At 43.8% G+C, this 21,581-nt stretch overlaps 2 protein-coding genes and 1 long non-coding RNA gene across 4 annotated transcripts in view; 1 reads left to right on the forward strand and 2 right to left on the reverse strand.

Moving 5' to 3' along the window:
• Positions 1–4,935, reverse strand: part of LOC112642122 (uncharacterized) — a 45,037-nt gene extending 40,102 nt beyond the window's left edge. For both annotated transcript variants that reach the window (XR_004807937.2, XR_003125061.3), the window contains exons 1-2: positions 4,799–4,935; positions 4,060–4,191 (exon numbers count right to left, since the gene is read on the reverse strand). This is a non-coding gene — a long non-coding RNA (uncharacterized LOC112642122). The remainder of the gene's footprint in view (positions 1–4,059; positions 4,192–4,798) is intronic.
• On the forward strand, positions 4,539–14,371 carry NDUFC2 (NADH:ubiquinone oxidoreductase subunit C2). Its single transcript, XM_025419538.3, has 3 exons — positions 4,539–5,425; positions 11,649–11,792; positions 14,194–14,371. Exons 1-3 carry the CDS (start codon positions 5,257–5,259, stop codon positions 14,241–14,243), a joined length of 363 nt encoding a protein of 120 aa, XP_025275323.1. The 5' UTR covers positions 4,539–5,256; the 3' UTR covers positions 14,244–14,371.
• Positions 13,666–17,870, reverse strand: LOC112642120 (thyroid hormone responsive). Its single transcript, XM_025419537.3, has 2 exons — positions 17,227–17,870; positions 13,666–16,086 (listed from the first exon to the last, which is right to left on the reverse strand). The coding sequence occupies exon 1, from the start codon at positions 17,693–17,695 to the stop codon at positions 17,246–17,248; it is 450 nt and encodes a 149-aa protein (XP_025275322.1). The 5' UTR covers positions 17,696–17,870; the 3' UTR covers positions 13,666–16,086; positions 17,227–17,245.
• Between the last annotated feature and the right edge of the window lie 3,711 nt (positions 17,871–21,581).

Raw genomic sequence — 21,581 nt, forward strand, 5'->3', positions numbered from 1 at the left:
TGCATGGAAGCTGCTTCTCCCTCTGCTTCTGTCTCTGCCTCTCTGTGTGTGTGTCTCTCATGAATAAATAATTTTTTTTTTTTTTAAAAAAGAACCAAATAGGGATCCCTGGGTGGCGCAGCGGTTTGGCGCCTGCCTTTGGCCCAGGGCGCGATCCTGGAGACCCGGGATCGAATCCCATGTCGGGCTCCCGGTGCACGGAGCCTGCTTCTCCCTCTGCCTGTGTCTCTGAGCCTCTCTCTCTCTCTCTCTCTGTGACTATCATGAATAAATAAATAAAATCTTTAAAAAAAAAAAAAAAAAAAAGAACCAAATAACCTGATTTTTAAATGGCCAAAGGACTTGAATAGACAATTCTCCAAAGAAGATATACATCTGGCCAACATGCTGGTATATGAAAATACGCTCAACATCACTAATCATAAGAGAAATGCAAATCAAAACCACAATGATATAACATCTCACACTTAATAGAATGGCCATTATCAAAAGAACAGAAAACAGCAAGCATTGGCAAGGATGTGGAGAACTTGGAACCCTTAGGCACTGTGAGAATATAAAATGGTGCAGCCATTATGGAAAACAGTATAGAGTTTCCTCAGAAAAATTAAAAATAGAATTACCATATGATTCAAATCCCACAATCCCACTTCTGGGTATATATCTAAAAGAATTCAAGGCAGGATCTTGGGATATTTGCATACCTGTTTTCACTGTGGCGCTATGCATAGTAGGTAAGAGGTGGAAACAACCTAAATGTCCATTGACAGATGAATGGATAAAGAAAATGTAGGGCGCACCTGAGTTAAGCCTTAGACTCTAGATTTCAGCTCAGGTCATGATGTCAAAGTCGTGAGATCAAGCCTCGCGTGGGGCTCCACACTCAGCGGGGAATCTGCTTCTCTCCTTTCTCTGCCCCTCTCCCCACTCATGCACACACTCACTTGTGCGCTCTTTCTCAAATAAATAAATCTTTAAAAAAAGAAAAGAGAAGGAAAGAAAAGAAAAGAAAAGAAAAAAGAAGAAAAGAAAAGAAGAAAATAAAATAAAATAAAATAAAACAAATAAATAAAATAAAATAAAATAAAATAAAATAAAATAAAATAAAATAAAATAAAATGTAGGGGCACCTGGGTAGCTCAGATGGTTAAGTGTCTGCCTTCGGCTCAGGTCATGATCTCTAAGTCCTGGGTTCAAGCCCCAAGTTGTGTTCCAAGATCAGCAGGGAGTCTGCTTCTCCTTCTCCCTCTGTCTCTCCCCCTGTTCATGCTTTCTTTTTTTTTTTCCTCTCTCTCTCAAATGAACAAATCTGTTTTTAAAAAAAAGACTTTTATTTATTTATTCATGAGAGACACAGCGACAGAGAGAGGCAGAGATATAGGCTGAGGGAGCCTGATGTGGGACTCAATCCCTGATCCCAGGATCATGCCCTGGGCCAAAGGCAGACGCTCAACCGCTGAGCCACCCAGGCATCCCTAAAATTGTTTTTTAAACAGGAATACGTAGTATATGTATTTTGTGATGGAATATTATGCAACCTCAAAAAGGAAGAAAATTCCATCACATGCAACATGTATTAACCTCAAGGACATTATAGTAAGTGAAATAAGCCAGTCACAAAAGGACAAATATTGTAAAATTCCATACATATTAAGTATCTACAGAAGTCAGAATCATAAAAACAGAGAGTAGAAGGGTGATTGCCAAAGCTTGGGGGAGGAAGGGAAAGAAATTAGTGTTTAAAGGGTATAGAATTTCAGTTTTGCAGGATGAAGAAGTTCTGGAGGTATGCTGCACTACAATGTGAATATACTTAACACTATTGACTATACCCTTAAGAATGGTTAGGTTGGTATATTTGTTATGTATTTTTTACCATAATAAAAAGTTAAAATTTTAATTTAGCAATATAAATTTACATTACATTAAAGTTATCATAAAATCCAAAAGTATGTAAAATGCATATTAAAGTTAAAAATAGTAAAATGTACACCAATAAACCCACCACACAGCTTAGAATAGTATTAATACCTTAAAGGTCTTCTGTGTGCTTTTCTTCTCCCAGAGGTAACTATTCTGAACATTGATGTTAATCCTTGTCGCTTTTCTTTCCAGTTTTACCACTAATATGTGTATCTCTAAGCAATATATTTTTACATACCTTTGAACTTTATATAAATGGAATTATATATTCCCCTGTAACTTATCTCCTTTTTTAAAAAAATATTTTATTTATTTGTTCATGAGAGAGACACACACACAGAAAGAGGCAGAGATATAGGCAGAGGGAGAAGCAGGCTCCCTGCTGGGAGCCTGATTGGGGCACTTGATCCCAGGACCCCAGGATCACAACCTGAGCCAAAGGCAGATGCTCAACCACTGAGCCACCCAGGTGCCCCTGTAACTTATCTCTTATTCCCTTAATCTTTATTCTCTTTTTAAACATCACTCTCTTTTTTAAGATTCATCATACTAATGCATAGATACACCTTTCTAAGAAAACACCACAGTTTATTTTCTGTTCTGTTTTAGTGGACATTTAGGATATTTCCAGTTTGGAAGTATTATAAATGGCTATTACTCCTGTAAATATTCTTGTACATATCCTAGTCCTGGTATGCATATGCAAAAATTTATCTGGACACTAGATAATACGCTTAGAGTATAGACTTTCAAGGAATTGTAAACAATCTAAATATCAACAAAAGGGAAAAAATAAATATCAACAAAAGGGTAATGAATAAATAAAATGTGACATATTTATATGATAGAATATTATATAGTAGTCAAAAGGAATGAATCATTACATGGAATGTTAAAGTGAGAGAAAAGAAGAACAATGAATTTTTTAAAAAGATTTTATTTATTTCTTCATGAGAGATACAAAGAGAGAGAGAGAGGCAGAGACACAGGCAGAGGGAGAAGCAGGCTCCATGCAGGGAGCCGGATGTGGGACTCGATCCCGGAACTCCAGGATCACACCCTGGGCTGAAGGCAGGCGCAAAAACACTGAGTCACCCAGGGATCCCCAAAAGTGAGAGAAAAGAAGAACAATGAATTTATACTATTCAGGTTGAAAAATTTAAAAACACATAACACAATATTAAATATATCTAAAAATATAAAAAGTGAATTGGAAGTATATACACTAAACTCATAGTGGTTCTCTGGGAAAGAAAGGAGAGGGGACTTTGGTTTTATGTATAGTGTTTTATTTCCTTTAAAAGGTTAGGACTTGCTTGGGTGGCTCAGCGGTTGAGCGTCTGCCTTTGGCCCAGGGCGTGATCCTGGAGAAACGGGATCAAGTCCTACATCAGGGTTCCTGCATGGAGCCTGCTTCTCCCTCTGCCTATGTCTCTGCTTCTCTCTCTGTGTCTCTCATGAATAAATAAATAAAATCTTTTTAAAAAAGAAAGAAAGAAAGATAGAAAGAAAGAAAGAAAGAAGAGAAAGAAAGAAAGAGAAAGAAAGAAAAGAAAGAAGAAAGAAAGAAAAAAGAAAGAAAAGAAAGAAAGAAAGAAAGAAAGAAAGAAAGAAAGAAAAGAAAGAAAGAAAGAAAGAAAGAAAGAAAGAAAGAAAGAAAGAAAGAAAGAAAGAAAGAAAGAAAGAAAGAAAAGGTTAGGGGCATCAGAAGATATTGCTTCCTCAAAACCCCTGCGTCCCCAATTACCTCTCCCTCCCCTGACCCTGAATGGTCCTTCAGCCAGAATTCATCTTTGTATCTTATCAAACTTCCACAGGTAGGCTTGATCATAGTTGTAATTCATCAAAATCTCATAAAAGCTAGTTTGCTGGGTTTCCTGTCGTTTACAGGCACACCTACCAGAACCCAAAATTAAGGTCCAGGCAGCAACAAAGAATCCAGAGAACACCAGGACTGGATCATTTAACCAAACTCTTGAAATTTAGCCTGGGTGGCAGCATCCTAAAATTTTTCACCTCTGGGTCTCCAGGTCCTTGCACATGACTGAAGGAAAAACTGTTCCCTAAAGGTTTGAGGAATGAAAGGAAGAAGGAATTTATAATATTTGGCCAAGTAATGGTCCAGTCTCTACTTACCTGCCTCCAGTAATGGGGAGCTTCTACCTTTGAACAGCTCTCTTTAAAAAACTCTTCCTAATGTGAATGAAAATGTCTTCTTTTCGTATTCATTCATTCGTTAGTGAGATCAACATTTTACCTAGAAGAATGCTGATTAAACCAGAGGTTAACGCAAAGGTCTATGTATCGAAGGTATTAAGCTCCAAAGTAGTAGAATCAAATATCAGTTAAGAGTGATTAAAGGATGGACATTTTGTGCCTATAAAAAGCACTCCCAGATCTTTAATATTTCAAGTTAGGATTTCCTGAAGTTATATACATATATATATACACACACACATATATATATTGGGAGTTTCTTGGAGCACAGCAAATGCTTCAAAGTTTCACACTCTTTGCTCCAGTAACAACAGGGCTGGGAATCTGTCCTATGAAAATAGCATGACATATTAAAAAAAAAAAAAAACAAAAAAAAACAAAAAGCTGTTTTGCAATTAAGAAAAAAAAAAAAACCTCAGAATTTTTATTTTAAAATCACATCAAAAGAAGGAAAGCCACTAAAAATTCTCCCCAGCAAGACTATGTAAATTTTCAAAACTAGATGAACTCTTAGGCAAACACTTAAAAATGTTTAAATAATGTTTACACATTCTTCTCCCACACATTCTTCTGAATCCAACTTGGGACTTTTTTTTTTAAACAAGCCTTAAAAGGCGAAAAATTACAAAGAACAAGAAAACAAATACCCATATCCTACCGTCCAGAAGTAACAACCGTTAGTATTTTGTCACAAATTGTTTTTAACCTTTTTATTTTTATCCCGGAACTCCGGGATCAGGGCCTGGGCCAAAGGTAGATGCTCGGCCACTGAGCCCCCAGGTGCCCCCCTGCCGGCCTCCCCGTCTGGCTCGTTTCCTGCCCCACCACCCGGGTACCAAGGCCCAGAAAGCCCCGCCCCCCCCGCCCGGAGCCAGAATAGCGCGGGCAGGAACAGGAGCCGGGGGAGGTGGGGCATTTAGTATCCCGGAACCTCCTGCGCGGGCCCCGGCCGCAGCGTGCGCGGGGAAGCGTTTGCGGCCTGCACCGCCCTGCGCCATGCCCTTCAGCCGCGCTCGCGGAGGTGAAAGCGCCCGGCGTGCGCCCCGGCAGTGGTCCTGGTGGGTTTCTTTGTAGCTGGCGGTCGGAGGCCAGGCCTCAAGCGGGGACGGCGTCACCATGATGAGCGGACGGCCGGGCCGAGTGCCCTTGCAGCTCCTGCCGGATGAGGCGCGCAGCCTCCCCCCGCCCAAGCTGACCGACCCGCGGCTCGCCTACATGGGCTTCTTGGGCTACTGCTCCGGCTTGCTCGATAACGCCATCCGGAGGAGGCCGGTGCTGTCCGCCGGTGAGGGCTGCTCGCGCGCGGCGGGGCGGCGGGGCGGCGGGGCGGCGGGGCGGCGGGCGGGTTCCTCGCCGTCCGTGGGCTGCCCCAAGTGCTTTGGCTTTCCCCGGCCTTCTCACCTGGCAGCCTCCGCCTCGCCCGCTTGGGGCCTCCGCGGCCTCGGAACGCAGTGGGGCCGAGTGCCCTCTGGCACGTAGGGCGGCCGAGGTCATCAGAAGCCCCGAGCTCACGGCGAGTCCGTGAAAGAGCCGGGGCCGGGCTGCCCGCCCTTTGCTGTGTGCCGCGCGCTGCGGGCCGTCGGTGCGTTACGGCCCGGCTCCTCCAGGTGCTGTGCGGGGAAGCGTTAGCCACAGGGAGGAGAGACGTGGAGGGGCCATCGCCTCTCCCCCGAGGCCGCCGGGTGGTGGAGTAGCCGGCCTGCGCCGTGGCCTCACGGCTGCGTTGGAAGTCCGCGCTTCTCACACTTGCGGTGCGGATGCGTACGGGAAGCCCGGGGATCTTGTTAAAATGAGGACTCCCATTCCGTTGGTCAGAGGCGCAGCCTGTTGTTAAAAACTCCCAGGTACTGCTGGCCTGGGGGCCCCTTTGAGGAGGAGAGGCCCAGCCGCTGGGCGGTCTTCTCTCGAAGAATGGGAGGGGCCGCCTGTCAGATAAATGGCCGTCGTGGTAGCTGTGCTAAGGCCGATGGATTTCCAAAGGGGAGAGAGGAAGGGAGCTTCGGAAGAGGGGTCTTTGAGCTTAGCTTTGATTTACCGGGCAGATACTAGGACACAGCCAGCCTCCCAGGCCCATGGGAGGCCAGGGAAGTAAATGGAGGCCAGGGCCGCTGGGCCAGGAAGAGTCTGACGATTGAGTGTGCAGGGTAGGGTGTTAAGGCTAAGAAGGAGATTTAGGTAGATGATGACGACTTATTCTCTAGGCAGACAGGAACCTTTTTAGGTTTTGAGAGCCGTGGTGGGGGAGCGGAGTGGAGAGATGCAGTAATCAGGCTTGTGGGGTGTTTTGTTTGTTTTTGTGAGTCAGCTCCATGCCCACCGTGGGACTTGAACTCACCACCCTGAGATCAAGAATCAGATGCTCTACCAACTGGACCAGCTAGGTGCCCCAGGCCTTATGTTTGTTTGTTTATTTATTTTTAGAGAGAGAGCCACCCCTGAGATCATGACCTGAGCCAAAATCAAGTATCAGACACTTAACTGACTGGGCCACCAAGGCACCTCTGTGCCTTGTGTTTTACTTATTTTATTTTTTTAATTTATTTATTCGTTCATGAGAGACACAAGGAGAGAGACAGGCGGAGGGAGAAGCAGGCTCCACGCAGGGAGCCTGATGTGAGACTCGATCCCGGGTCCCCAGGACCAGGCCCTGGTCTGAAGGCAGGCTAAACTGCTGAGCCCCCCCCCCCACCCCCACCCACCCCCCACCCCCCCCCCCCCGGGCTGCCCTGTACCTTGTGTTTTAAAAGGAAGGTCAGCTTGGGATGCCTGAGTGGCTCGAGTGAGGGCCGGCTCTTGATTTCTCTCAGATTGTGATCTCAGGGTCCTGAGATCTAGCCCAGCCTGGCTCCTTGCCCAGTGAGGAGTCTGCTTAAGATTCTCTTTCCCTTCATCATTGTCATTGTATCCCCACCCCGCATGCACTGCTCTCTCAAATTAATGAATCTTAAGGACCCCTGGATGGCACAGCAGTTGAGTGTCTGCCTTCTGGCTCAGGTCCTAATCCTGGGATCCAGTCCCATGTTGGGCTCCCTGCATGGAGCCTGCTTCTCCCGCTGCCTGTGTCTCTGCCTCTGTGTGTGTGTGTGTGTGTGTCTCATGAATGAATAAATAAATAAAATATTTTTTTAAAAAGTAAATTAATGAATCTTTAAAAAGGGGAAGGGGGAATCAGCTTTGTCAATGCAAGGCACCGATTGGAGCCAAGAAGTTCAGTTAAGAAGAAAGCTAATAGAGTGGTTCAGGTATCCAGTAATCACATCGCTCCTGTCTCTTTTTGCCACTTTCCAGCTTAATGTCATGCCTGAAGGCTAGCTCCCAGATCACCAAATCTCAGCATTTACAGTGCTCAAATAGTTCTGAAGTTCCATCTTCCTTGAATATGACCCCTCTCCACGGAAAGATTTTTGTCTATTTCTGTCTTTAGGGAGATGAGGTTTTTCTCCCTTTTCATTACCACTCCACATTTGCCCAAGCCTGTCGTTTATTGTAATGGAAAGAACTCCACTTTGGAACTAAATAGCCTTACTCCACTGTCTTCTGTCAGCTTGAGTAAGTTACTTGGTAGAGCTGTTCAGAGGCAAAGTTTCTTCACCTATAAAATGAGAATATTGGGGTCTGGGTAGCACAGTTGGTTAAGCATCTGACTCTTGGTTTCAGCTCAGGTCATGATCTCAGGGTTGTGAGATGGAGGCTGTGTGGGACAGAGTGTGTTTAAGACTATCTCTTCGTCTACCCTCCCCCCACACTCGCTTGCCTGCTCTCTCTCTCAAATAAATAAATCTTTTAAATAAAATGAGAATAATTATCTTTGCATATTTGTTGTGAGAATTAAGTGATATTCTGTAGATAAAATGCCTGGCACACAGAAGTTGCTGGACAGAGTTTCCATTCCTTAGCTGTGGTTATGCAAACAGTTTACCATATATTTGTTTGATCAGCTTTTTTTTTTTTTAAGGACTCTTTTTTTTTTTTTTTTTTTTTTTTTAGATTTATTTATTTACTCATGAGAGACACAGAAAGAGAGAGAGACAGAGACACAGGCAGAGGGAGAAGCAAGCTCCACACAGGGAGCCCGATGTGGGACTCGATCCCAGGACTCCAGGATCACACCCTGGGCCAAAGGCAGGCGCTAAACTGCTGAACCACCCAGGGATCCCCCGTTTGATCAGATTTTACTGAACTTTTCCTCTGTACCAGGCAGTGTTACATCCTGGGTATATGGGGTAAAGAATACCATCCCTGTACTTGAAGAGCTCCTAATCAAGTTGGAGAACAAGTAAACAGTCCATTATGGGTCTAGGCATGGCAGAGAGTGTGTTTTCATCGAAATAGATGAGCAGTGAGCACTTTGGGAACACAAAGGAGGTACAGATTGAAGAGAAACTATTCCAGAGGAAGAGCATAATGGTCAAGAGCACATGATTTTGCATTTGACACCACCTCCATTCTACTAGCCTTTTGATTCTGGGGAAGTTATTTATCTTCATGAGCTTTAGTTTCCTTAGCTACAAAACAGGAATACTATCTACCTCTGTGTGGCTGTGAGAACTAGAAGAGATGATGTATAAAGCCCTTAATCTAGGGGTAAGAATCAGAGTTCTTGAGTTCTGTGGTTTTCCCTAGGTTGCTTTGGAAAATTTAGGTCTTGAGGACTATTAAAATGGTTCTCAGCAGCATTTATTGAAGCATATTGTGTTTTCTAGTTTAATGACTATCATATAATAGTATTCAGCAAGTATTTATTGAATAAATATATGTAGATTACAAGGAAGTCTAAAACATGGTCCCAGCCCCCCAAAGGTTTACAAATCAGACAAGCACATCCATTTAAAAGACATTGTGGTAAAAGTTTAGGCACGTAGGGTAACAAGTGTGACAGAAAAGCAGGGAAGGAGAAAGATATGGTAGATTTTCAAACTACAGCCATGGAGAGTACCTGGCATTTTGTGGGTACTGTTGGAACCCAGATTTTGCACATCTTTTTCAGGTTAGCATAAACTATTAAATAGAATTTTTTCTTAAGCTTCTCTCCCATCTGGAGTTCTAAACCCCTGTTGCTAGTTAACACCTACCTGCCCTAAATTTATAGTTAGTTGGTATCTAAGTGTAGTCCACAAGTTAAATATATTTATTGATTTCTAGTTTAATATACAGTAATTTATGGTGTTCCTGGAAAGGGTACTGTAGCTTCCAAGTTTAGATTCACTTAATGAAAAGGAAAATGATTGTGGAGGGGTGCATGTGGTGGGAGGGAGACCACTGCTGAGAAGTAGAGAAAAGGTTAGGGAAAGGACACGGGAAGAGGCCACGTCAAGGGGCCACATCATGCCTTGAGGACTAGAACACTGACATTGTCATCCGAAACATCCGAGTCTTTTTCTGTGGGTGATATGGGTAAGCATAGAGAGTCTGGGTTTTTGGGTCTGTGTAGTCCAGTGGCACACAGTAGAACCCAGCACACTTTGGTTTGCTATATTGCAGGTGACCCATTAGGGAAAACAATGGCTCTTTGGGGCAAGAGAGAATGCAAAAGAGTCTGGGCCCTATCCAGTCCCAAATCATAGTAATACTTTGCATTTTTATTGTTTTACATATTTTTTCCAAAATATTTTTACATATATTTTCTTTTGGTTTATATAATACTGCTGTAAGAATGATAGGTTAGGTATTATCTTTGTTTTAGAGGTAAATTGACTTGCCCAAGGCCATGTATCTGTTTATTAGATATTAAGTGCTCTCTGTGTGCTAGTACAGAGAGATGAATTAAGCATTGGTTTTGCATGGAAGTAGATGGAAATAATTTCTATAGCAGAAATAGTAGAGAGGAGTTCACTTTGTTAACCTCATTAAGGAAAGTTCTGGGAAGACTTCTTAGAAGTGATGTCTGAATTGAGTCTTGAAGGATGAGGAGGTGTCTGGACAGAGAAATAACCCGTGAGTGGTATAAAAAAAAACAGGAAGAAAATAAATAAGCAAGAAGGAGTCTAATTTGCATAAGGAATTAAAAGTAGCTCAGTATTGCTGAAGCACAATGTACGTATCAGGGAGTGTCAGATGAAGATGGAAGAGTCCGCTCATGAAGGGCAAGGTCGTTATCTAGGAGTTTGGTCACCTATTGGGTATAATTGAAGAAGGAGGAGCTGACAAGCTCGGTTTGTAGTTTAGTAAAAATTCCTCTAGTGACAGGGTAAAGGCTGGGGTAAGTGTGGAATGGAAAATGAGATGAAAGGGGAGAGCAGGTAGTATGAGTGAGAGATGAGTTCTCTGAAGTGAGGCAAGGGAAATACAAGGAAGAACTGACAGGACTCTGACTAGATGGGTGGGGGGAAGAGGGTTAAAAAAAAAAAAAAGGTTGATTACTGTGTTTATTACCCAGGACTTTATTTCCTGGGTGAATGGTCTTATTCTCTGAATTAAGAGGATGAGGCATGAATAGGAAAGAAGTTCATTTGGTGGTATTCAGGTGAACATACTGTCAGACATTTGGATATACATGTTATTCAGCATGGGTATCTGACTCAAGGTCACCAGTATGTGGACAGTAGATAAAACCTGTAGAAACAAACAAGTTCTTCAGAGGAATATGTGTGGGATAAGAAGAAGAGGGATAGAATCCTGGGACATAGCTAGAAAATCAAACCTGCACCTGCAGTTAGCCTTTTTTTTTTTTTTTTTTTTAAGATTTTAATTATTTATTCATGAGAGACACACAGAGAGAGGCAGAGAGAGAAGCAGGCTCCATCCAGGGAGCCCGACGTGGGACTCGATCCCGGGACTTCAGGATCACACCCTGGGCCAAAGGCAGACAGACGCTCAACCGCTAAGCCACCCAGGCATCCCTGCAGTTAGCCTTTTTAAAAAGATACTTCTGTGTGTAAAGTTCAGACCTTTGGATCTCCCCTTCAGAATTTATATTTTGGCTTTCCCTACATCACATGAGTTGATCCTCCCCAGTCTCATTATTGTAGGATGATTTTGCTATAAATATAGCTTTTGAATAGGTAATTCATGCACATGGTACAAAATTTAGAAGGTAAAAAAGAGAATTGATACATTATTTGTAGAGTAGCTGGCTACTTTGGTAACCAATAAATATGCAAATATAAATTAGTATATGGAGACAAACCAAATTGCTTTTCGAGCATTTGTAAAGGACTTCATCTCTGTCACATCACATCTTGAACAGGTTCTGGAATACAAGTTAGTTTAGATCTTCAGGATTTTGTACTAATCCACCTTTTCTCCTGAAGAAATTTGTAAAAGCTGAATTTTAAAAATCTTGGGTTCTATTAATAGTTATGCCTATAGATTTAATGTTGCTTTTCATAATTGCCAGATTTCTTCAGAAAGATATATCAAGGTCAAGACTGTTTTTTCAAAAACGCCATAGAAAAGACTTTTTTTTTTTTTTAAGAGAATGATGAAAGATGTATGTCTGAACCGCAAAACTATGATTTTAAATATACATTGATTTTTGCTTTCTTTGGGATTTGTTGTTTGAATTTTAGGTTTGCATCGCCAGCTTCTGTATGTTACTTCCTTTGTCTTTATTGGATATTATCTTTTAAGACGTCAAGACTGTATGTATGCCCTGAGGGACCATGATATGTTTGCCTATATAAAATCACATCCAGAGGATTTTCCTGAAAAAGGTATTTATTTGACAGAATGAGAGAGTGTGCACAAGGGTGGGGAGGGAGGCGGGGGAAGGAGAGAAGCAGACCTTCCACTGAGCACAGAGCCCAAAGTGGGGCTTGATCCCACGACTCTGAGATCATGACCTGAGCCAAAATCAACCGGGGGATACTTCGCCGACCGAGCCACCCAGGTGCCCCTGGTTAATCTTATCCATGCCTGTACCTTCAGGTACCTTCAGTATTCTGATGATTCCCACATCTTTGTCTATCAACTAGAATTCTCTTGAATTTAAATTCTTTGAATTTTCTGGCTGAGTACCTCTGTGTCCATCAGGCAGCAAACAGAATTTATGTCCCCTTTGCCTGTGCAGACTTCTTTTCTATGTTCTGCACCAGTAAGTGGCACCACTGTCCACCTCAGTACCCCAGCCAGAAACCTGGGAAGGATCTTCTAGTCTTTCTGTGAATTTCTCATTAGTCGTCAAGTCTTCCTGTTCTACTTCCTAAGTATTTCTCAGTTCTAAATTCCTGTCTCTCGCACTGCCACTCCCCCCGGTTCATGCCCTGATAACCTCTTGCTTGGACTGTTGCACTTGCCTCCAGCTCACTTCTGCCTTCAATCTTACTAAAGATCCTGTCTCTGGATAAATGTAGTTATGCCTAAAATAGATTGCTTACAATAGCTGTCCATTGCCTGTAGGATAAAATCCAGACTCCTGAGGAGAGTTTATTTCCCCAGACTGAGCTAATTGCCCATGCCTTTTATCCATCACATGACATGTACGTGTCTGTGTCCCTCACTAGACTGTAGCTTCATCTTTGTTTCCTCAGCCTCCAGGACAGAGCCTCTGCTAGTAAGCAGTAAGTAATAGCTGACCTGATCTACACAGAACCCTGCCTCATCTCCTGTAACTCATATCCTGCCTCATGAAATGCTGTGTCCTGAACCTGCTGTGTATCACTTTGTACACCCTGTACCCTCTTGATCCTCCTCTTGCTCTGTCTTTACCTGTCCACCTAGCATATTCCAGCTCAAGAGTCCTCATCTCAAAGAAGCCCTGGCCCAGCTACAAATACGAAATTCCTTAGCACATCCTACTTATGGCTCTTTACTATGGATTTGATGGTAGTATAACTGTTTTCTGGGGATCCCTGGGTGAGTGGCTCAGCAGTTTAGTGCCTGCCTTTGGCCCAGGGCATGATCTTGGAGTCCCGAGGTCGAGTCCCGCATCAGGCTCTCTGCATGGACCCTGCTTCTCCCTCTGCCTGTGTCTCTGCCCCTCTCTCTGTGTGTGTCTCATGACTAAATAAAATCTTTAGAAAAAAAAAATAATAACTGTCTTCTTATTTGTATTTATATATATACACGTATATATATATATACACACACACATACACACACATAATACAGGTGTGCACATGTGAGTGAATGAATGTAGAAAAATTTTGAACTTGTAAATATGTAGATTTTCCTATTCATATAAATGTCTAGTATTGAGCATTTAAATTTCACTATACCAAATGATGGTCTTTAAGGTCCTATTTAGCTAAAATTGTATTACTCTGTTTAATATTCCCATAGCCTTCAGTCACATATGTGATGTTTATGGTAGATCAAAAAGATACAGCTGTTTTTCTTTTTTTTTCTTTTTTTTTTTTTACCAGTGAAGAGTTCAAAGACTAGAGTACAAAGCCATCAATAATGGATGTATCAGGGATGGGGAATACTCAAAACTATTGGGTTTTTGAGTTAGAATCTTGGTAATATTGATTCCCAAGAGTGAGACCCAGTGGCAGTGTAGTCCTCAGTCTCAGGCCTCTGGCTTATTGCTTCCTCTGCATACTAGCTCCCTCTGTCAGCAGGAGCTTGTGTAGCCTCACAGACTCCTTTTTTTTTTTTTTTTAAGATTTTATTTATTTATTCATGAGAGACAGAGAGAGAGAGATTGGCAGAGACAGGCAGAGGGAGAAGTAGGCTCCATGCAGGGAGCCTGATGTGGGACTCGGTCCTAAACCGCTGAGCCACCCAGGGATCCCTCTCACAGACTCATTCTGTCTTTGAGCAGCAGATTAGTGGCAGTTGTGCCAAAAGCCTCCTGCACTGACACGGAAGCTTGATCACATCAACTCCTGGCCCTCCCAGCTGACCTGTGCCTCTCCATGTTCATTCCTTCTTTGACCTCTTCAGTCAGGACCCCCTGGCAGCAGCCATCTGGATGTCACCATGGATTCTTTCAAAGTTATCCTTCATCCAGTGAAACAGAATCTCTCAGTGGTTGCTAAGCTATGGTTGAGAACAAGAACATAAGGAAATTCTTAGGAGTTTATATCTATAGAATATTAAGTTTATTTTTCTTTAGGAAATATAATTTCTAAAACATAATCTAAAAATAAGTTTTTTGTGATCTTTTTATAGATAAGAAAACTTATGCTGAACTTCTTGAAGAATTCCATCCAGTGCGTTGAAGTCTCCAAAATGCTTACTTTGGTTTCACTGATACCAGTTACTGAATTTTGTGAACGTGTTCCTATGATAACTGAAGTTTATGTTAATCTGTATGTTAACACTTTGTGATTAAAATGGTCATCATGAACACTCTGACTCCTTTTTGTCATAAGAAAAATAATTCATCAGAGAATGGTCAATTTCTATTCACCTAATTTTAAGAAGATCTCTGACAGATTTAAAATGGAGTTTAGCTGAGCCAAATCTTGTCTACTGCCAGTATGTTTTATTGGAGCACAGCCACGCTTATTTGTTTACATGTCTATGGCTGCTTCTATGCTATAAGGGTAGAGTTGAGTAGTTATGACAGAGACCTTATGGCCTGCAAAGCCTGAAATACTTAATATATAGCCCATTACAGAAAAGATTTGCCTGTTCCAGGTCTAGTAGAAAATAAAACAAGCCAGATTATGGAGGGTTTTCTGAATCATGCAAAATAATTTGGACTTGATCCTGTGGGTGGTGGGAAGTTGCTAAAGGGTTTTAGTGGAATGACATGATCAAGCTGATATTTCTGAGCTCTCTGCAACAATCACTATAGAGGGTGGATTAGAAGGAGGAGACTTAGGACCAGGAGAACGGTTAGAAGGCTGATACTGCAGAGGGGTCTTTGCTTGTAGATGGATCACCTTGGAGAAAGTGTGCTCAGCAGCTAACGCTTGGCATGATTAAAAGGAAAAATCCCACCTACCTGGGACAAACTTACTGTTTATGACTTTTTGAGTCCAAATATTTGTCCAAAAAGTTTCCACGGTCAAGTTATTCTTTTTTTTTTTTTTTTTAAGATTTTATTTATTTATTCATGAGAGACAGAGAGAGAGGCAGAGACATAGGCAGAGGGAAAAGCAGACTCCATGCAGGGAGTCTGATGTGGGACTCGATCCCAGGACTCCAGGATCATGACCTGGGCGGAAGGCAGGTGCTAAACCGCTGAGCCACCCAAGGATCCCCCAAGCTCAGGTTATAATCAGATTAGTTTTGGGAGATTACTAAGATTATTTCTCTACATGATTTAACATTAAAATGATTGTAAGCATATGGTTGCTGGGCAAAATCAGATGAGTTCCATGTCTATTCTCAGGTCTCACTGGTTAAAAATGAAGTCATGCCTGAGAAATTACTTTAGAAGTAATAAAGATTCAAGTTTTTATTTTTATTTTTTTATTGCTACTGTAACAAATATGTTTATAATTCACTCTTGCTTGGCAGGTACAAGAATGAAGCATTCATCCCAAGGGACTTTACTATCCCTTAGTCCTGAAGGGTAAAAAGCAAGATCTAGAACAAATACAAGGTGAAGGTGGGAGAAAAAAAGTCAACCTATAATATAATAGCACTCACATGCCAGCTGCTTTTGATTCATCATCTTGTTTAATTTCTGTAAGATTTTATGAGGCCAGTAATAGTGCATTTTATAGATGAGGAATTTTAGGCTCCAATGGGCTAAATAACGTAGAAGATCATGTGAATGCCCAGAGAAAGGATGTGAATTTCATTCGGTCAGATGCTAAAACCTACATTCTTTCTACCATACCACACTGGTCAGGTAATATCTAGTCCCTCACAAACCATTGGCCACCACCTCAAACTGCTAAGAGGAGTAAGCTATGAATAGCAACAAGCATTCTAAAGGCCTGGTGCCAAGTCCACAAATTGGTGCTCAGAGAAAGGCATGGAAGCATCCCAGAGAACCAAGTCGCCTTTGCTTCCAGCTGTAGGTCCAGGCCATTCTGGTCTGCATCAGAGCTAGTCAACTGTTCCATGTCCTTACCAGAGTCACTGCCTTCTGTCACTTAAAGGGATCTGTGGAGAGCAGAAATTTAAAAAACCAGGTTAGTATAAATTCATATCACATGCCTTCTGAAGTAGGAAAGAAAATGCAGCGACTCAACAGTAGTGTTGCTGTAGGAAAATTGGCTGTGCGGTAACACCCTAAGATTGAGTTATCAGAGCTGTGATAAAAACTAGTATCCCCACATCTTACTGACAGGGACATTGCATTGCTGAACAGTGAAATCAGTTGCCTAGGGTCATACAGAGGTCAGTGGAAAAACCGGGACAAGAGCCCAGATTTTTAAACTGCTAGGCCAGATTGCCCTTATGAAAACCAGGTCATGGTGTACTGAAACCTGGCACAGAATTGCTGCTCTGGTCTTTGAAGGAGTTGGGCTGATCAAGGAGTGTGCTTGTGGCTTGCATTTGCCAAAGTTGACACCAACAAGTTGGATTTCTGTTCTTGTTTTTTAATTGAAGTATAGTTGACACACAAAACCAGATTTCTCTACTCTGTCATCCCTGAGCCCCACCTGCAGCCAGACTGCGGAATCCTAAGGTGTGAAGGCAGCCTGCTAGCATAGAGGAAGGGGACAGGACCCTTCCAGGGCTCCTTCACGTGTTGGCTCTGCCATTCCCTGAGTAACCATGGACTCCTTTCACTTCTCAGGCCCCCAGTTTTTTTCATCTATAAAAGGGAACGATGGTTCCATTAGAAAATTGATATGCAAGTGATTTTAAACTAAAAAACTATTCAAGTGCCAGTAGTTATTTTTACTACTACAGTTAATCTTCAGTGAAGAAACGGAAACCCAGAGAAGTGAGCCGGTGAAACCAAGGCCTTAGTGGTGGAGTCAGAAGCTGAACCCAAGCTGTTGACCAAGCATTCACATACTAGTAAATGCACATATGCACAAACACACGTGTGCACACAGGTATGCATTCACAGGCCACCTTCCCTACTGTCACTGTGAGTTTTTTGGCCATTACTCACCAATCCTGGGTCAAGAGAGTAAGACAGGCCTGGCCTTGAGCCCTCCCAGGTCATAGCCCTAATACCCTGAAGTGAGGGTGCCTGCCTGAGACCCAGGCTCTCCCTCTCCCACTGCGTTGCACCACTGCTCCAGCTCATCTCCCCTGGACTCTGACACCCACCGATGCCACCATTACCTTCCCTAGAATCCAAGGCCTACATGGCCTGTTCCATTATCTCCTGGTATTTCCTTGTCACCTCCTCAGCTTTCAGGGTAAGGTGGGTGAGGATGTGATGAAGGCTGGAAAAGTGAAGGTGGAACTGGGCTTCTAGGTCCAGCTGCCCCAAGAACCCCTCCTCCTCATCCTCTGTCTCTGCAGCTTCAGCCTCAGCCTCATGGGCTCTGCCACCTGCCACCTTGGACCACCACTCCTCTCGGGGTAACAGCCCATGGTCCACATCCACGCGGATGGCCTTGAGCATGGTAAAGTAGTTGTAGAGATTGGGGGCCTCATCCTTAGCCTGGTGCCCGTTCACATTCAGCTGCATGTCTCGCAGGAGGCTGGGGATCATCACCACCTGCTCCATGTTGCGCACCACAGCCGAGTAGCGATCCATGACAGTCAGCAGGCAGTTCTTGGGGTAGCGCTTGACTTGCCTCTGCATGGTGGCTGCTGCTTCCGTGCCCAGCACACTGCCCCAGCACTATTTCGAGACTACTTTTATGTCTGGATGTGACAGCACTTGGACAGCATGCAAAAGCCCAGTCACTGGGGCAACACAACCCTTCTTGAGGCCAATCCCAGAGCTTGGGCACCAAGGTCTGTATCAGGTGATCCATCTGCCCAAAGACAGACCAGCCAGCCCTCTGTCATTTCAGCACTCTGGGACTGCCTCCGCAAAAGCCCGCCTCTTCATTCATCAGCTTGACTGGCCAGTTAGAGGGAAGCTTTTCCCTTTGGCAACCGGTGCTCTTGCCCCAGGGCAGTCATGAATTCTTTCAGGTTATCTGAGACCAAATTGCCTCTTCATTGCCTGCCTCCTTCTTCAACCTGGGGTGCCTTGGCTTTGAAACGAACTAGGCAGGAAGGTTTTGAAGTGAAATAGCTTAGTCTGGGGCAAAGAGCACTGACATGGGAGCCAGAAGCCCAATCCTGCAGCTTCCCAGCTGTGTTTTCTGGTTGTTTGCTGGCTAACACTTAATCAAACACCTAACTTCACATCAAGTTCTACACTAAGTTAAAGTAACTTGCCCATGGTCCCACTGGAGCTGGGATGCCAGCCCAGACCCACCTCTCTCCCACCTCTCAGTGCTCTGGACTGGTGTTCAAGGCTGCATAAGTTATACGAGTTTGCTGGATCCATATCCTTGGCTGTAAATTTGAGGTGTTGAAAGGATAGAATAAGATAAAGCCAATGAAAGTGCTTTATAAACCACACAGCACAGTCCCCAGATGATTCTAGGTGAATGCAGATCACTCTCAACTTTAACCTGTAATTCCACAAGTTACAATGCTTCTTCACCACAGCCCTAGTCCTCTAACCCTGCAGTCTTGGAAGCCACATTATCGCAGTTGACACATTGCATTTGCTGTATTTATTTATGAGATAAGGAGGAAAATTGAGGCCCAGAGAGAGGTTCAAAGTTGTACAACAGGTGTAAGAGTCACCTGTTGTACAAGTGGAGAACAAGACCTTCCAAATTCCGGTTCAGGCACTTGCTCACAACACCGCCTTGGGTGGAAAGATCAGCTAGGTACGCTCTGCCCCAGCAGTGGGGAGAGAGGAGGAGGAGAGAATTGGGAGGGGATCTCGTCTCAACTAAGCCACCCTCACCCCCACCCCAGAGTGGAGCCCCCTCTGCACCCTCCTGAATAATCATCGTCCACTTGCCCACTCACTCCCATGCCTATGACCATAGCTATAAGAAAGTTAATCTTTTTTAAAAAACATTTTATTTATTCATGGGAGACACAGACAGAGAGGCAGAGACTTAGGCAGAGGGAGAAGCAGGCTTCCTGTTGGGAGCCTGACGCAAGACTCAGTCTCAGGACCCTGGGATCACGACCTGAACCAAAGGCAGATGCTCAACCACTGAACCACCCAGGTGCCCCAAGAAAAATCACCTTTATGTTGAACTGAATTCTACCTCCCTTTGGCTCCTCCCCATTAAATTATAATATTCACCTCACCCCACCCCAAAGTTGCCCACCTTGACCACACTTATGTTAGCACAGCAGGGTTGTGTGAAAAACCATTTGCTGGTCTTTAACTTGCTCAATCCCCACAGCAGCCCTATGAAGCAGAAACATATTTTTGTCCTCTTCTCAGGTGAGGGAAATGCAAATGACAGGGGAGGTACTTATCTACTTTCTCAGCCATCATGAGGCAAGTTGAGGCCTACCTCTCTGGCCCTCAGAGGAAAATCAAGGACGTCCCTCTCATCAAGTGCCCTTCATGGACTGCCCATGCACACAGCCACGGGCAAGCTGGAGTCATCCTGCATTGGACAGGTGGCTCTGCTTCTCCAGGGCAGAGAGGGCAGCCAAGTCCAGGTCATGGGCTTGCTGTGAAGGGCAAAGCTTCCACTTTAACCTTTCCTGTGTCACAGCTCAGGGGGTGGAACAGAGTACATGAACCAGCTCTTCCTCCCTATGGCTGTGTGGCCCTGGACTAGTCACTGCTCCTGTCTGAGCCTCAGCTTCCTCCTCTGGTATAATCATGATAACATTGGGCTTACTTTTTTTTTTTTTTTTTTTTAAGATTTTATTTTTTATTCATGAGAGGCAGAGACATAGGCAGAGAGAGAAGCAGGCTCCTTGCAGGGAGCCTGATGCAGGACTTGATCCTGGCACCCTGGGATCACACCCTGAGCCAGAGGCAGATGCTCAACCACTGAGCCACCCAGGCATCCCAAGGGGGCTTACTTTTCTAAGCAGTGCTTAAAACAGAATTCAATTCTCCCAACAATGACATGTGGTAGGAGTTCCCCATTTACAGATGAGGAAATTGGGGTCCACAAAGGTAAAGTAATCAACCTAAGAATATACATTATTAGTTCTTAGGAAAGGAGGATTTGGGATGAGTAATAACTCCTACTCACAGATCATTTTGAGGATTACAGATGATTATGAAATATCTGGCATATCGCAAGACCTCAATAAACGTCACTACCTCCTGGCTCTTCTATTTTCCTCTGTTCTGCTCCCCCAATCTTCTTTTATTCCTCCATTCTAGGACCTGCTACACATTTCAGTTCGTTTTGTACCCATCCCAGGGCCCAGCACTGCCAATGCTCAGTAGATACGAGCTGTAAAATGTATCAAGATTCATTTCTCGATACATTCTAGGGTGTTTGGTCATAATGTCCAGTCACCTTGAAAAACAGGGTCCCTGGCTTGACAGGAGGCAGTAGTGAGGACTCCAGCAGGTGAGGGAACTGAAGCAGCTGCAGCCACACCTGCTTTCCCAGGAGTTGTGTGCAACTGCAGGTGCTAACCTGAGCCTCTTTTCCAGAATTACTCTTCAGGGAAGGAGCTTTCATTGTCTAGGTTGCTCTCCCAGTACTTTACGAGCCCAATATTACCTCCACCAGTCACTGGGATAAAGAATTTGCATAAAATTGTTTCTTCAACTATGAGCAGAAAAGGGCAAGTTTTCTAAATGTGTAGAGTAAGTGAAAGATTTTAATTTGTACAGGTTACTTAAGTAAATATTTGATCAGTTCATTTCTGGCTCTAAAACATTTTTTTGTTTGTTTTTGACCTTTATTGGGAAAAACATCCTTTTTTTTCTTAAAGATTTTATTTATTTATTTGAGAGAGAGAGAGAGGGAGCAGGGGGGAGGAGCAGAGGGATAGAGAGCATGGAGCCCAACAAGGGGCTCGACCTCATGACCCTGAGATCACGACCTGAGCCCAAATCAAGGGTCAGATGTTTAACCCACTGAGCCACCCAGGTGTCTGACAAAAAATATTCTTAAAATGTTTTCTCTTCAGGAAAAGAAGGCTTCCTTTGTATTGAAACCTTCAGGATGGCTGAGCAGTGGGTACGAGGCTAGACACTGTGGTTGGGCTTGAGGCTGCTGCCAGGCCCACTTGCAAGCGGGGTCCCTGAGCTCCAGTGCCCATGGCTGTAAAGTGAAGGGTTGGGGGGGTTTCCGAAGGGAAGGCCCTTTCAGCCCTGGTTGTATAATTCTTTCTGAATCCATGTCCAGGTCATTGAGGGCATTACCCTGCCTTAGTTCTTGTATTTTGAACCCAGCCCGGGGTGTCTGGCTCAGAAGGAAAATGTAATGTGAACAGGCCTGGGAAAGCTGACCCCAGTATGATGGGCAGGCCAGAAGTGCCCTCCAAGTGGCAGCTTTTTAATCTTTTACCTAGTGCCCCGGAGCCAACCGATGCCTCCCTGGGCCTTCTCTGCCCCATCTATTCAAAGAGGGTGCTTTCGTTAGGGACCCACAAGCTCAGACTCTGGGGGACTCCACATGAGCACATGGCCTCCTTTGCCTTCTGTTATCCTGCCTCTGCATTTATGACCTCATCTTATCTTG

The sequence above is a fragment of the Canis lupus genome, chromosome 21 (assembly GCF_003254725.2).
Source record: "Canis lupus dingo isolate Sandy chromosome 21, ASM325472v2, whole genome shotgun sequence".
NCBI classification, from domain to species: domain Eukaryota; kingdom Metazoa; phylum Chordata; class Mammalia; order Carnivora; family Canidae; genus Canis; species Canis lupus.

Excerpts from the sequence above, each read along its gene's own strand:
- NDUFC2 (XM_025419538.3), top strand. The coding sequence starts at position 5,257 with ATGATGAGCGGACGGCCGGGCCGAGTGCCCTTGCAGCTCCTGCCGGAT. Across the intron at positions 5,426-11,648 it reads GAGGCCGGTGCTGTCCGCCG|GTTTGCATCGCCAGCTTCTG; the intron begins GTGAGGGCTGCT and ends TTTGAATTTTAG. Across the intron at positions 11,793-14,193 it reads AGAGGATTTTCCTGAAAAAG|ATAAGAAAACTTATGCTGAA; the intron begins GTATTTATTTGA and ends ATCTTTTTATAG.
- LOC112642120 (XM_025419537.3), bottom strand. The coding sequence starts at position 17,695 with ATGCAGAGGCAAGTCAAGCGCTACCCCAAGAACTGCCTGCTGACTGTC.